Source organism: Manacus vitellinus, unplaced genomic scaffold, assembly GCF_001715985.3.
Source record: "Manacus vitellinus isolate BGI_N305 unplaced genomic scaffold, ASM171598v3 scaffold_0_pilon, whole genome shotgun sequence".
NCBI classification, from domain to species: domain Eukaryota; kingdom Metazoa; phylum Chordata; class Aves; order Passeriformes; family Pipridae; genus Manacus; species Manacus vitellinus.
In genome coordinates this window covers 40,731,930-40,745,865 of record NW_021938789.1, presented here as the reverse complement: position 1 = coordinate 40,745,865, position 13,936 = coordinate 40,731,930, and the positions used below count along the sequence as shown (strand labels likewise).

The 13,936-nt window shown below is 44.5% G+C and overlaps 1 protein-coding gene across 3 annotated transcripts; it reads left to right on the top strand.

Annotated features, from left to right (window-relative positions):
* Window positions 1-1,207: 1,207 nt before the first annotated feature.
* Window positions 1,208-13,878, top strand: LOC103766162 (UDP-glucuronosyltransferase 2A2). 3 transcript variants are annotated; one of them, XM_018072071.3, is made up of 7 exons: window positions 1,208-1,967; window positions 3,829-4,451; window positions 8,346-8,494; window positions 9,808-9,939; window positions 10,363-10,450; window positions 11,065-11,284; window positions 12,516-12,792. In XM_018072071.3, exons 1-7 carry the CDS (start codon window positions 1,228-1,230, stop codon window positions 12,790-12,792), a joined length of 2,229 nt encoding a protein of 742 aa, XP_017927560.1. In that variant the 5' UTR covers window positions 1,208-1,227. The 3 variants fall into 3 exon arrangements, with proteins under 3 accessions (XP_017927560.1, XP_008931424.2, XP_017927553.1); XM_008933176.3 differs by lacking the exon at window positions 3,829-4,451 and having other exon boundaries at window positions 1,208-1,963; window positions 12,516-13,877; XM_018072064.2 differs by lacking the exons at window positions 1,208-1,967; window positions 3,829-4,451 and adding an exon at window positions 5,652-6,433 and having other exon boundaries at window positions 12,516-13,878.
* Window positions 13,879-13,936: the final 58 nt, after the last annotated feature.

Sequence of the window (13,936 nt, the reverse complement as noted above, 5' to 3'; positions counted from 1 at the left end):
CTTTTTAGCAGTCAGACATCATATTTCTGAGCTACAAAATGCAAAGTCCTCTTGAGAATCTGGCTCTGTAATAACATTATAATATACCCTAGCATGGGGAAGACCATCTCAACTATTACAGTCCCAGAACATAACAAAGCAATGAATAAACACAGAATACATGCCTTGTTGCCACCATCCCGTATTTTATTACTTCCTCCTTGTGAAAAGTCCAGTTCAGAGGGTAACTTACTTAAGCTCCTTCTGTCTGATAACCAGTGCCACTGGAGCAGCCCAGGGACAGAGCAGGAGAGTGGCAAGGAACAGACGCAAACTGGTGTAGCAAATTGCACCTTGCAACTCACAGTATGATGCTGATGTACCTTGGAAGACTACGCTAGGTAAGAGTTTTTTGCTGCACGGCATTTGTTCCCCAAATTGTGTTGGTTTGAGCGTATCATTATCTGTGTGGGTTTCAGTTGTAATTCTGGGTCCTTGTGGTTAAGAGCTCCTTCCAGGGCATAGTGCTTACATTCGAAGGACAACTTTCCAAGTGAGAGCCATCCCAGAAGATGTAGGTTATGCTCTGAGAAGCACCTTGAGGGGCCAGACCCATGTTTGACACTTGAACTGAGCCAACAACGCAGCCAGGTTGATGGTGATGTGCCCCAGGCACTCCCTATGTTAAGAGTTGCCTGGGAGCAATTGGAAGCCACCTGTCACCTATCAGAACAAAGTGCATGTTATTATTTGCATTATGATCAACCAAATGAATGATTTGTTGCCTTCTCTCAGCATGGGAAATATCAGCACTTCCAGCATCTCACTGTGAAAAAGGATGCCACTTCCAAGCTAGCCCTGTGACGTCTCCTTCCTTGTCCTGCCTCTGGCATTGCTAGTTTATGGAAACAATGCAAGGGATTTTTTTGAGCCTCAGAGCTGGCATCCCGGGAACTGGATCCTTTCACGGCAGTGAGGATTGCTGCCACCCTGCTAACCAGGGAAAGGAGCTCCCTCAAGGGAAAACTAACTGGGTAGAAGGCAGAAAGGGAAAAATGATTCACCAAATACCTTTTCCTGTCTTTTCAGACCTGAGACCAAACGTGGGTTATAAAGGCACCACCTGTGTGACAGCAAACTCTTGCTTTTGCTAGGAGTGCTAGTAAGGAGTCATCAAACACAACACAGAGGTGCAGCATTCCTAACCGGAAGGGAAAATTCTCAGGCTATCTAGTCCTTAACTCTGCCATGGCCACAAAAAACACCGGCTCAAAGAAATATGTCCAGCTGCTCCTTCTTCAGGTTGCTCTTCTAGGGCCTGTTTTCTGTGGGAAGGTGTTGGTCTGGCCAACGGAAGGCAGCCACTGGCTGAACATGAATGTAATTATACAAGAACTCATCCACCGCGGGCACAGCGTTACCATCCTGGTATCCAACGCTACCCTCTTCATTAAACCCAAGGCTAACGCCAGGGAGAAGATTGAGGTCTATAACGTGCCCTTTGAGAAGGATCTCCCTCAAAGCGTGATTAATGGAATAGTGGCACTGTGGCTCGATAACAGGCCAACCATCTTGACCTTCTGGCATTTTTATAAGGAGCTGGGAAGAATGATCGTAGACTGGCAGAAGATGAGCAAGCTGATGTGTGACTCGGTGCTAGCCAACCCAGAGCTGATGTCTCGCCTGCGGGGGGCTGGCTATGACATGCTGCTGTCAGACCCGGTGACCCCCTGCGGGGAACTCATTGCTCTCAAGCTGGACATCCCCTTTGTCTACTCTCTACGCTTCTCTCCAGCCTTCACCATAGAGAGGCACTGTGGCAAGATCCCAACCCCACCGTCCTACACACCTGCATCCCTGTCTGAGCTCACTGACCACATGTCCTTTGTTGAGAGAATAAAAAACTTTGTGTCCTACCATCTGCAAGACTATGTTTTCCAGACCTACTGGGGACATTGGGATACCTACTACAGCAAGATCTTAGGTAAGTCTTCTGATACTTCACTTCTCATTATATAGCCTCCATCCTTATGACCTGCAGAGCTAGGAACCTGGCAGGGTCACAAAGTCAAGGGAGAGGTCTGCAAGAGGTTTGTCATTATGCCCCAAAAAAGGGAAGGAGCCACCAGGGTCCATCAGTTGCACCCACTCCGCTGTCAGGGTGCTGTGCTGCTATGCCATTGCATTGAGGCAGGATCAGGGTCTTCCCAATAGATGGATTTGAGTTTTGTCATAATTCATTTTAATGTGGAGGTTCATACAGTTTCCACACCATGAAGGGCCCTCAGCAAAGGAGTCTCAGCTTACACATTTCTCCCTCCAGTGACTGCTTGCACAGAAGGCAGCCAGGAACAGAGTTGTTTTCCTAGTCCATAGTACCATATCAAGGAGGGGGGAGCGGGTGAATTGCAAGCCAGCCTTGCCGCTCTCTGTAGCAATACTGAAATGCATTGTGGCTTTGTAATAGAGACTTCACTTATGTCACTGGTCATAGAAAACCGATCCTCTCTGAACAAAACAAGTTTTATTTAAAACATACCCTCCACCCACAAGCAAACAGTGAAAACAACAAGTCTTTTTCTCTGCAGACTTTTCTCCTGGACTGTTTTGAGTGAATATGTAGAAAAATATGCTTGTTATTAATCACATGTAATCAACAAGCCATTTCTACTACCCTCGCACTAGGCTCTTGAAAAAGACCACTTGCAAGTCTCTCAGTGTTCAAAAAACGTCCTCCGTATACCTCCATGCTGCAGGACTCCAGAAGTACACCAAATTGTGGTCATGTGCACAGTAGATGAAGTACCTCAGCTTGGCTCCTCACAGTGCAACTGTTTCCATCACCCTCATTTTCATCCCAGAAAGGATGCTCTAGGCAGCATGGAAAACATAGCAAAAGCCTTGCACAACAACATTAGGAAAACATTGTGGAACAGAGCTGGTTAGAAACCCTGTAAATAATGATTTTTAGCACAGTGAAGAGGACTTACATTATTTCTTAACTGTACATCAGAAGGGACCATAAATAAAACTGTTTAACAGGTTTTCTACTTCAACTTATAGTGCATAATTGGAAGTTAGTGGCAGGCAGGGGGCCTACAGGATCACCGACTAGCTCTGGCCTCCCACAATGGATGCTCTGGAAGAGGCAAGTTCCCTCGAGGACAGTCTTACTGGAGTCATTTACTGTGTAGTTTCATCTACTTTGAGATGCAACTCTTGAACTGCAGCCTGGGATCACCACTTTAAGTGGGCTGTAAAGGGACACTCAGTGGCTTCATAAAAGCAGAAGTGTGCCCACACAGTCAGTGAACATCTTTGCTGTGTATCCAGCTGTGCTTAAAAGAGCCAGAAGAATGAAAAAATCACCTCTTCTACCAAACAAATAACACAGAGACTGTAGTTAGACAGGCAGGAGCGCTGGGATTACCAACAGGATACTCTTTGGCTCCTCTCTGGAGCCAAAGCTGATGGCTCTTGCGCTGCTCCTGGGGAAGCAGATCTTCCGGCTTCAGCAAGGTGTTTACCACCAGAGGGTGCTAGATGGTGCCAGCCACTTATTGCTCTCCCCGCCCTCCCCCTCTCCCCCCGGAAGACATGCTATTCTCCAGCACAGGATTTCACGGCACGTACCTTGGCTCCCTGCCCTTGGGACCAAGGCAGTGTCACACGTGCCCAGCCCAGCTGAGGAGCGCTGCTGCTGCTGCTGCTGCCGGTGAAGGAAGGCCGCGGGTGCACTGCCACACAGGGCAAGGCTATGGCAGGGAAGGAGGTGGCAGTGCTGTGGCTGCTGGGCGTGCTGGGCTGGGCCTCCGGGGGGAAGGTGTTGGTCTCGCCGGCTGACAACAGCCACTGGCTGAACATGGAGTTCATGCTCCGGGAGCTTGTGCTCCGGGGCCATGAGGTGACTGTGCTGATGCCTTCATGCTTCCTCATCTTCAACCACACGCAGCCCTCACCCTTCCACTTCGAGGTGATTGAGGTGCCGATCACCAAAAAGGAGATGGCTGCCGTACTGGATGAATTTTTCTATTTTTGGTTTTACGAGGAGAAAGTGCTACCATTCTGGAAAAGTGCTTACAAGATAGCTCAACAATTCAAAAAGCTGGAGAATGTAACCAAAACCATTTGTGATGGGGTCCTGAAGAATGAGACGCTGCTGGAGAGACTGAAGGCATCTGCCTTTGATGTCCTTTTGGCAGACCCACTGGCACCCAGTGGGGAGCTGTTTGCTGAGAAGCTGGGTATCCCCTTCGTGTATACCATCCGGTTCTCCTTAGGCAACACAGTGGAGCGGCTCTGTGGGATGCTCCCAGCACCTCCTTCCTACGTACCAGCTGCCCTAAGCAGCCTAACAGATAGGATGACCTTCTGGGAAAGGCTAAAAAACATCTTCAGCTACACTTTGCAGGATATCATGTATCATTACCTTCTCTGGGGAGGCTGGGATCAATACTACAGTGATGTTTTAGGTAAGGCTGCTCTCTCTCCCAGAAATTAGATCTGCTGTACACACAGGAGTAAATACCCAGAGCTGAGAGGTTAAGGCACAAATTAGGAGCAAGACAGCCCTGAACTCACTCTTCTTCCTTCAAATTCCTGTGTCAAGTCAAACAATCCAGGCAAGTACAAACGTTGCCCATTAATCCTGACCTGCTACACTAGTTCAGCTAAGTCCATACAGGCACTTCTAGGATAGGTAAAACAGTGCTAAAGCCACTTGAAACAGAGCTCATCAGTCATATTCATAGATGAATCATGACAAATACTAACAGAAGCAAAATAATACTGTATACCCACCAAACACTAGTACTAGGTTTGGAAAGCTATGCAAGAATCCTACCTGTTTTCTCCTGGCACCCTTCTTGCTTGCCAGCTTGTCTCAAAATGAGAGATAATGGCCTCCTCTGGTCTTTTAAAGGCCTGGGATTTCAGATGAACTGCAATTTGCAGTGATAAAATGACCTTTGCAGATACATGGTTCTTTGCTTTTCTGAAAGTATCTAAAAAAATACTAGAGGGTAGTTGTATTTATTTATTAGGTGTTTTAATTATTTTTGTAAATAATAGTTGCATAATTATTTTCCCATTTTTGCTCTAAGTAATTATAGTAACACTTAAAAGGAAACAGGCCAAACATATATGCATTACTGGTGGGCAGATAAAATGGTATTATTTCAATATGAGACTTTAAAGTGTTTTTATTTTTATTTCACTAGTAAGGTGAATTCTACTGAGAGCTAAGCTGTTAAGATATCCTACTATTAGTATCTAGCTGTGTGTTTTTGATGCTTATCCTGTTTGACATGATACGAAAATCTTGTGCTGGCAGAAGCATGGTTTGGTGATCTGTTGTGTAAGTCTCAGAGATGTTTGGATCTTGTGGTGCCTTTTTTATTGTTAAATGTGGGGTTTAACATTTAAGGCTTCATGTGCAATACCTGTTTTGTTAGTTTGCGTGGGCTACATGATGGATTTGTGCTGAAAACAGTGTTGACAACACAGGGATGCTTTAATGCTGTGGCTCTGCAGGAGACTCCAGAACGGGATTTGCTGCTTGCCCAATCCTCCTCCTATGAGCGTTGTGTTAGGACATGCCCTCTTGCCACGCTTCCCACTCTTGTCACCAAATGTATGCCACTTTTATTGGTTGGCTCCAAAGTGTTTGCACAGTGAAGCAGTGAACTGCTTCCTGTTCAGTCAGTCCAGAGTTGTACATGGAATGCTGAGATGATGAGGCCAAAGTTCCCCTGGCTGCTCTTGGCCTATGCATGCTGCTGGAGTACTGGCTTTTGTGGGAAGGTGGTGGTCTGGCCCACTGATGCAAGTCACTGGATCAATGTGAAAGTGCTGCTGCAAGAGCTCGTTCTCCGGGGTCATGAAGTGACTGTGCTGGTGCCCTCAACCAATCTGCTCATCAACTACCAAGACACTTCCTCCCCCTTCACCTTCGAGGTCCTGCAAGTCCCCTTTAGCCAGAAGACCCTGGATGCTCTCATGGAGGACTTCCTCAATTTCTGGCTGAACGAAGTCTCTAATGCCTTCCCCTGGGAGGTCATGTGGAGGATGAAAAAGGACCTGGAGGAATTTATCAATATGTCAAAGCAAACGTGTGACACCTTGGTGACGAACTCTCAGCTGATAGCAAAGCTGCAGCAGGCCAAGTTTGATGTTCTGATTGCTGACCCCCTGTCTATAGGTGGGGAGCTCGTTGCAGAAATCCTAGGCATCCCTTTTGTCTACAGCTTCCGCTTCTCTGATGGGAATGTGGTAGAGCGGCTGTGTGGTGGGCTCCCATCCCCACCTTCCTATGTGCCTGCTAGTACAAGTGGGCTGACCCACCACATGTCCTTTATGGAAAGAGTACAGAATTTCCTCATTTACTTCTACACGGATTTATTTTCCTTGAAGGTTTGGCGTGATGAATTGGATGAGTACTACAGTAATGTCTTAGGTAAGGCAGCTGTTGAGTGATTTCTTCTCTTGCATAGGTTGTGCCTTTTGAATGGTTTGGGACTTCAATGCTGTTGTGTCAAAATACTGTTTCTCAAAGGTCAGCAGAGGTGGCAATCCTGTTTTGTTCATAGAGGCGCTGCTTTCCCTTTTAGGTCTGATCTAGTCTATCAGACATGAGAGCAGTTTTGCTCTAGTTCCTCTTGAAGATCTACAGAGCATGTAGTTCTAATTTCTGTCAATGATGATACTGCTGGCGAATACTTGCATTGAGATGTATGTTCATTTTAGAGCTTTCAGAGGACAGTTGCTGCCTCTTCATCTTGATGACGCCAACTTCTACAATTAAGGATGGTAGAAGATAAAGGCTGGAGGGCAAAATCATTAAATGTAAGGCAGCGGTGACAGCTCCATTAGCACCACTGGGATGGAGTTAATCCTGTTGTAACTGGGAACACTGGCTGTCTCTGGACAACTGCAGAGCAAAAAAGCACCCTTCATTCACATGAAGTATCTTGCAATGCTGCATAGTGCAGGATATTGAGCATGAGTTCAGATTCTTGAACAAATAATACTACAAACTGTCATCTTTCCCTTTCATCCACCATTCAGAATTTGAAATGGTCTTCTTAAATTACATGCATACCTGAAAATTTCGTTCCAACACAGTACAACTCGGGCATGATTCAAAGTCTATTAAATAGACCTTTTAGTTAATGGACTTTGAATCTTGTCCAGAATATCTGCCAGTTTAGGCAGATAACGAGTGAACAGCAAGCACAAGGGCATCTCTTCTGTTGCCGTCCAGTCTCTTCCTGTGTTTGCCAAGAATGCCTCTGTGCTCTGCAAACCAGTCCTTCTTCTCTGGACTGATTTTTCTTCTTAATACCACATAAGACTAAATTACGCCTTTATATCACTCTACGTGTAATACAGACTTAATTTTCACTTCAGCAACTTTGTAACTCACTCATTATTCTTTATAAAGAAAAAAAAACTGGTGTAGGTTATTACACTAATCCAGGAATATAAGAAGATGCCTGACAGATAACTTTTATCTTGCTGCTTATTTTGCTTGATTCCTGCTTGTATTAGGCTGGATTTGGGCAATAATTCATCAATACTTCTAACACTTTTACTCCCCAGTTTTGCTTTACGTAGAAAATACTGCAAAGACAACTTGCAACATGTATCTAAGAATATATATTTTTTCTGAATGGGAAGCTATAAAACATTAGATTACCATTAGATTTTTCTCTGTAGATGGATTTCTAGAGACAATGTATTTTGCATAAAAAGACATTCAAAGCATCTATGGATTTGGCCAATTTTTCCCAATATGTGTGAAAAGCAGCTGACCCAGTCCTCAAGAAAACTAGGGATGTCTGTACATGTCTTCTATTGTTGTCTGAGCAGCCACTGACTGAGTCACCATTTAAAAAATGCTACAGCACTTCATTTAAAAACTTTCCTCCTCCCTGACAGTTGATCATCACTTTGTGATTCATTTATTTTTTATTTGGAACTAAATTTTCTGTGATTGTTCTCTTCCCCAAAATGCATTTTTATGCACAGGTAATGAAGTCTTTCAGTGGCAAGAATTACAGCAACAAGACTGCATTTCTATATTACAGATAATAAATGCTTCCCACTTGTACTGCTCTAAATTAATCCTGAAGGTTCAAAATCCTTTTAAAGATTGTATTGCCTTGTTCGTGGCCACCTGCCAAGGCTGAACACAGGACAGGGCAAGGAATAGGTCCAGATTTGTGAATGTTTTCATTTTATGCGTGGTTTGATAGATTACACTGTTTGGGAGTTCCAAAAGACAAAGGTAAGGCTCCTGTTTTGCAATCTACAGATAACAAGGTCACTCCCGTGCATGTTCTAAACCTCTTGTACCTTGTCCGCAGGAAGACCCACAACGCTGTGTGAGACGATTGGGAAAGCAGAGATATGGTTAATCAGAACTTACTGGGATTTTGAATTTCCACGCCCTTTCCTGCCCAACTTTGAGTTTGTTGGAGGACTTCATTGCCAGCCTGCAAAGCCACTACCAAAGGTACTCCAGCTTTGCTCTACTGTTGGCTGATTGGTTGTGCAACAGAACAAAGACTCTCCCTGATCAACCATGCAAGCCATGTCCTGAGAAAGTTCATTCTTAAAGAAATACTCTGCTGCTGGTGGGGAGCATGGAGCTATTTAGCATCTGTCCATGTCCTTCTAACTGAGGGCTGGGGTTACAAGGTTACAGCCTGCTGTCTTAAAAGAGGATAGCAGACTTCAGCATGCGGGAACACAGTGTCTGTTTTGGGAAAAATAGGGGCTACCTCAGAGTAGTTAAGTGTAAGATTTAATTATAAGATACAGACTTGCAGCCCACAATAACATTGAAATACCTGATGCAAAAAGGCACTGTGACAGGACAAATTCTTTAACTAAAATGGGGTCAAGACTTGCAGAAAGAGATGAGTGAGAAACACTTTTTCTATTGTACTTAGTTTAAGACATCTTAAAGGGAGTAAAAGACCTGATCATTTCCAGCCTACACTCTGCTGTGAATGGCCATATTCCATTGGAATTTAAAACTCCCAGATACTGATGATGGCAACATGACAAGCTCAGGTCTAGATTATCATTCCTGTAGGAGCCTCAGAATATGTAGGCCATTTTCAGTGCAAGTTGTCTACTAAAAAAAAAACCTTCTAACTCTCTACTCCCTTACCACTCCCCTGTAGCAGGGGTTGAGACTGGGGGAAATGGATAACCATTCTCATTTGGATATTACTGCCATTTCACATGACACTAACTAAAAAAAAGGAACAGGAAAACCTATTGGCCTGATTTGTAGAAAATCTTCTGAGCAATGTGGTGTGTTGCAAGAAATAAGAGAACTGTCTTGACTAATGAAATGATGGCAGTGACTCAATGAGTCTGTGATCAGGATGCTGAAAAACCGTGTCAGTTTTTAGCATGGTCCCTTCCTGCAGTTATGTAATGCCAAGTACTTGTTCTAGGGAAATCCAGAACCATGACTATGCTACGGAGGGGGCCACAGGGTGTGGCTGGCTCATGATGGTGCCAGGATCCATTCCTGGTGCTTGTGCTCCAAAAGAAATGCGTCCTGAAACTGGTAGATTTTCTTTCCAAAAGACAAAGCATCTGTCACCTGTCTCAACTTGTCCTGCTCATTCTTGGGGAGAAACTGTTTTGCTCAGGGCCAGGTCTGTCTTTGTAACACCCTTCTGTCAGTGGAGGTGCTCGTACACCATGACCATCTCCCTGATAAACTAAAAAGGTTATTCCCTTTTTTCACAGAAACCTGTGCAATCTGCATGGCATAATTACTCTTGGTATGTTTTCTGCCTCTCCTAGGAAATGGAAGAATTTGTTCAGAGCTCCGGGGAACACGGCATTGTGGTATTCTCTCTTGGGTCAATGGTCTACAACCTAAGTGATGAAAAAAGTAATGTGATTGCCAAAGCCCTCAGCCAGCTTCCACAAAAGGTGAATTTCCTTTCAAGCTTAAAACAACTTGCCTTGTTTTTTTCACTCCTGTTGCCTTCAGTGAGACTTTTAAGTTTGAACTGGCCTGTTTTTTATCTGCATCCCTGCTGGATGTGCTACAGCCGGGACACTGGGCTCTCTCTCAGAGAGGCAGACTGCTGAGCTACCTCATGGGGAGTTCTGGCGTTTGACCTCTGAACCAAATTACGTGGAGGTGTGTCCATAGGCCAAAATACAGAGATCACTTCAGTTGATTTTTATAACATGCACATAATAATTAATCAAAGAGTTCAACTGGAGCCGAAGCTATTTGAATTACTGGGAAAAGGCACATGGGTTTGAGATAAAGCCCTACATTACATGCAATAATACATAATGGCACATTGCAGGCACCGTGTTTATCTTATTCTTCCTTTGTTCAAGGTCCTCTGGCGGTACAAAGGGAAAAAACCAGAAACTCTGGGCTCCAACACCAGGATTTATGACTGGATACCCCAAAATGACCTGCTTGGTGAGACTGATTCTATATAGGATGGACTGTATTCTTGGAAAAACTGTTTGTTTTTCCACTGAAATGGGTAATTCAAGACCAGAACCACATAACACTTGTGGATACACTTAGTTTCATAACTTAAGCTGCAGAGCTTTGCTCTTGGGAGCCTTAATTTCCTAAAAGGCTCTGACTTACAGAGCTTAGTGGCAGTTGTCTGGAAAGGCTCAAAAACACCTGTAGGCAGGAGTAAATACCAAAGTAGAGATGTACTCTGGAGTTGGATTTGGCCTCTGCAGTTAATCTCCAAGGCTTATTCTTCAAAATGCTTGACCTAAGCAAGGCTGAAGCAGGAGGCTGTTGTGAACCTGATACCATGTGAAAACTAGAACTGCACAAGAGCAGGAGGGCTGAAGTAACTGGGGTAGTCTGGCAGGACATGATGATTCACACACTGCATTAAAAAAGTATGAATGCATGAAAGCTCAGTGTGCAAGCTCTGCTGCTGAGCCAGAGATCAGGGGCTGTTCCCTTCTCTGGCAGTGCATTTGCCCCAGTGTTCTGCAGTGCTCACATCCCAGTCAGTGCAGTCTGCCACAGCTGCTGTTACATGCGCTTCTCCTTCCCTGTTCCAGGACATCCCTCCGCAAAGGCCTTTATTACTCACGGTGGGACCAACGGGCTCTATGAAGCCATCTACCATGGGATCCCAATGGTTGGGATTCCCATGTTTGCTGACCAGCACGACAACATTGCTCATGTAGTGGCAAAGGGAGCTGCAGTTCAGGTGGATTTCAGCACACTGAAGACTCAGGACCTGGTTGATGCACTGAATACAGTCATTTACAATACCACGTGAGTTTTGTTCTTGCCTTACAGTAGGCTGAGGTTATTAAAATCCTGTGCTGCTGATGTGAGAAGTTCTGCTAGCTCTTCTTGGATGGAAAATGCAGAGTAGCTGAGTTTGGGTTTCAGAGGAAAACCATCCTTCATTTCTGAGAATCAGCATCTCTCAAATAGGAGAGATCAACAATTTGATTTTCCTTATATTTTATGATCCCTTCAAGAAAAAGTTTTGGAAAGCCCAGAGCAGCTCTTGAGACAGTTCTCTGCTAGAGTAAATCCTCTGGAGGCACTAGCTGTATTAGGTCTTCTCTGTCTGTAGTCACAACAGTTCTTTATCCTACCCCTGACTTACCAATATCCTTAGGTTACCATACCTATCATTCAGGACTTAAGAGGGTAAGGAAGGCCAGCAGCTTAGATCCCATGCTAAGGCTAAGGCCATTGACAGAGAGATTGGAAAAAATGCAGAAGTCCTCAGTCTTTAGTAGCAACTCCTGTCATGTGTGAGTGACAGGTGTTCCTTCAATATGAACTTTCAAATTCCTGAAGCAAATGGACCAACACTGATGGAGGTATCTAGTATCTGAGGGAGTTAGCCATGTGGGAGGTGACCTGTAACAACCTGGATGATATCTTGTGTATCCAGCCTCCCTACCTTCCCCTTAGTTTTATTGGTGAACATGACGCCATATGACCTGGGATATCCCTTGGGTGAGTTGGGGTCAGCTGTCCCAGCTGTGTCCCCTCCCAACTCCTTGTGCACTCCCAGCCTCCTCACTGGTGGGGTGGGAGGCAGAAAAGGCCTTGGCTCTGTGTAAGGGCTGCTCAGCAGTAAGGAAAGCATCCCGATTTTATCAACTTGTTTCCAGCACAAATCCAAAACATGGCCCACACTAGCTACTGTGAAGAAAAAGCTAACTCCATCCCAGCCAAAACCAGCACACCATATTACATTGGTGCATAAAATGCTGCAAATGTTTCCATGTTGCTTTTTTTAAGGAGTATCTGTAATAATTTCTGATAACATTTCTTTGCAAAATATTGGCTTTCTCTATTAGTACTTTTAACCCAATTTTATGCATACGGGAATAAATTGGACCAGTCTCAAATATATTTAAATAAGACTGATGAAAGGAAAAGTAGGGCTGTCTACCTTCCTCAAGAGGACTGCCAGGTGCTGAACAGGTTGTTTCAGGAATCACTGAGAAATCTCCTTGGTTTCTTCCTTTTTTCTCCCCAGCTATAAGGAAAATGCTCTGAAGTTATCCAAGATACAACATGACCAGCCAGTTAAGCCTCTGGACAGAGCTGTCTTCTGGATTGAATTTGTCATGCGCCACAAAGGAGCAAAGCACTTGAGACCAGCTTCTCACCATCTCACCTGGTACCAGTACCACTCCCTGGATGTTCTGGCATTCTTGTTCACCTGTGTAGCCATTGCTGTCTTCATTCTTGTTAAGTGTTGCTTATGTTGCTGTAGAAGATGTGGCAGGATTGCAAAGAGGAAGACAGAATAGACATCTTGTTCTCATCAGCACTTTTTCTTCTCTTAGGCTGATTCAGCAAGGCATTTATTAGGATGTGCTTTAAACTGGGCATATCATGAAGTGCCCCACTGAACAGGGTCATGATACAAAGCTGTTGTGGGGAAGAGCTGCTTGCTTAGCCAGCAAATTCCTTCTGGCCTAAATAAAATTGAATTATAGTTGCTTTAGCCCTTGGGACCATGTTAGCTGATCATACATGGTCCCTACCATGGTAATTACTGCTCTAACTTTTTAAATTCATTTGGGTATATTCCATAAATTCAGCCTTCCTCTGTGTGGTACTGTGGGTCTGCAACTAGTATCCTTACCTTAACTCTGTCCTCTCCTCTAGTGTCACCCAGGCTCGATGATTCTCAACCATAATGCCTCTCCTGTCAGAGTCTCTCCAGACAGGACAGTGAGGCTAAGATCACAGGCTTCTAAAAAGTGCCCAGCTGAAGGGCTGTGATCCTAAAAATTGGGCACTGCAAGTGGCAAATGCACTGACTACTTGGCGGCTGAGGGGAGACCAGAGTCCTAAGACCATTAGAGAAGTTGCTTTTCTGGGAACCATTTATCTTTTCCTTTCAGTCTGGAGTCCTGCTGCACAGGCCATCATTCTAACTGCAACACTGCAGGGATGTGAAAACCACCTGTCAGGAACTTGCCCGTTTTAAACCCCAAATACCTCTGAGCCATGCAAGAAAAACTCTAGAGAGGGAACTTGCAAAGCAGTAACATTACAAGTGGGAACGGTGCACTGGTCACTTGCCTTGCCTGCAAAGTTTGAGGGAAAATAATGCTGCTCTTGGGTCAGGTAAGACTGGTACTAAATGCAGTACTTCTTCAGTTGTCCAGGGTGTCTACTAAAATGCTGCTAGTTAAGGCCTCCTGTTCTAGGTAAGGTTATTATGTGCCAGCTTACTTGAGAAAGAACCTGCTCCAATTTTAACTGATATTTGCTGTACTCTGGAATTGTTTTCAAACAGAACCGGCTGAGAAAACATGATTATTTGTTTACATAATAAAATTCCTTATATCTCATCAACTTTTTTATTAGCATTGTCATGTTTCAATGTGTGACTAAATCTCTTCATACTACAACATGTACAAAAGCTCAAGTGAACTGTTTCCA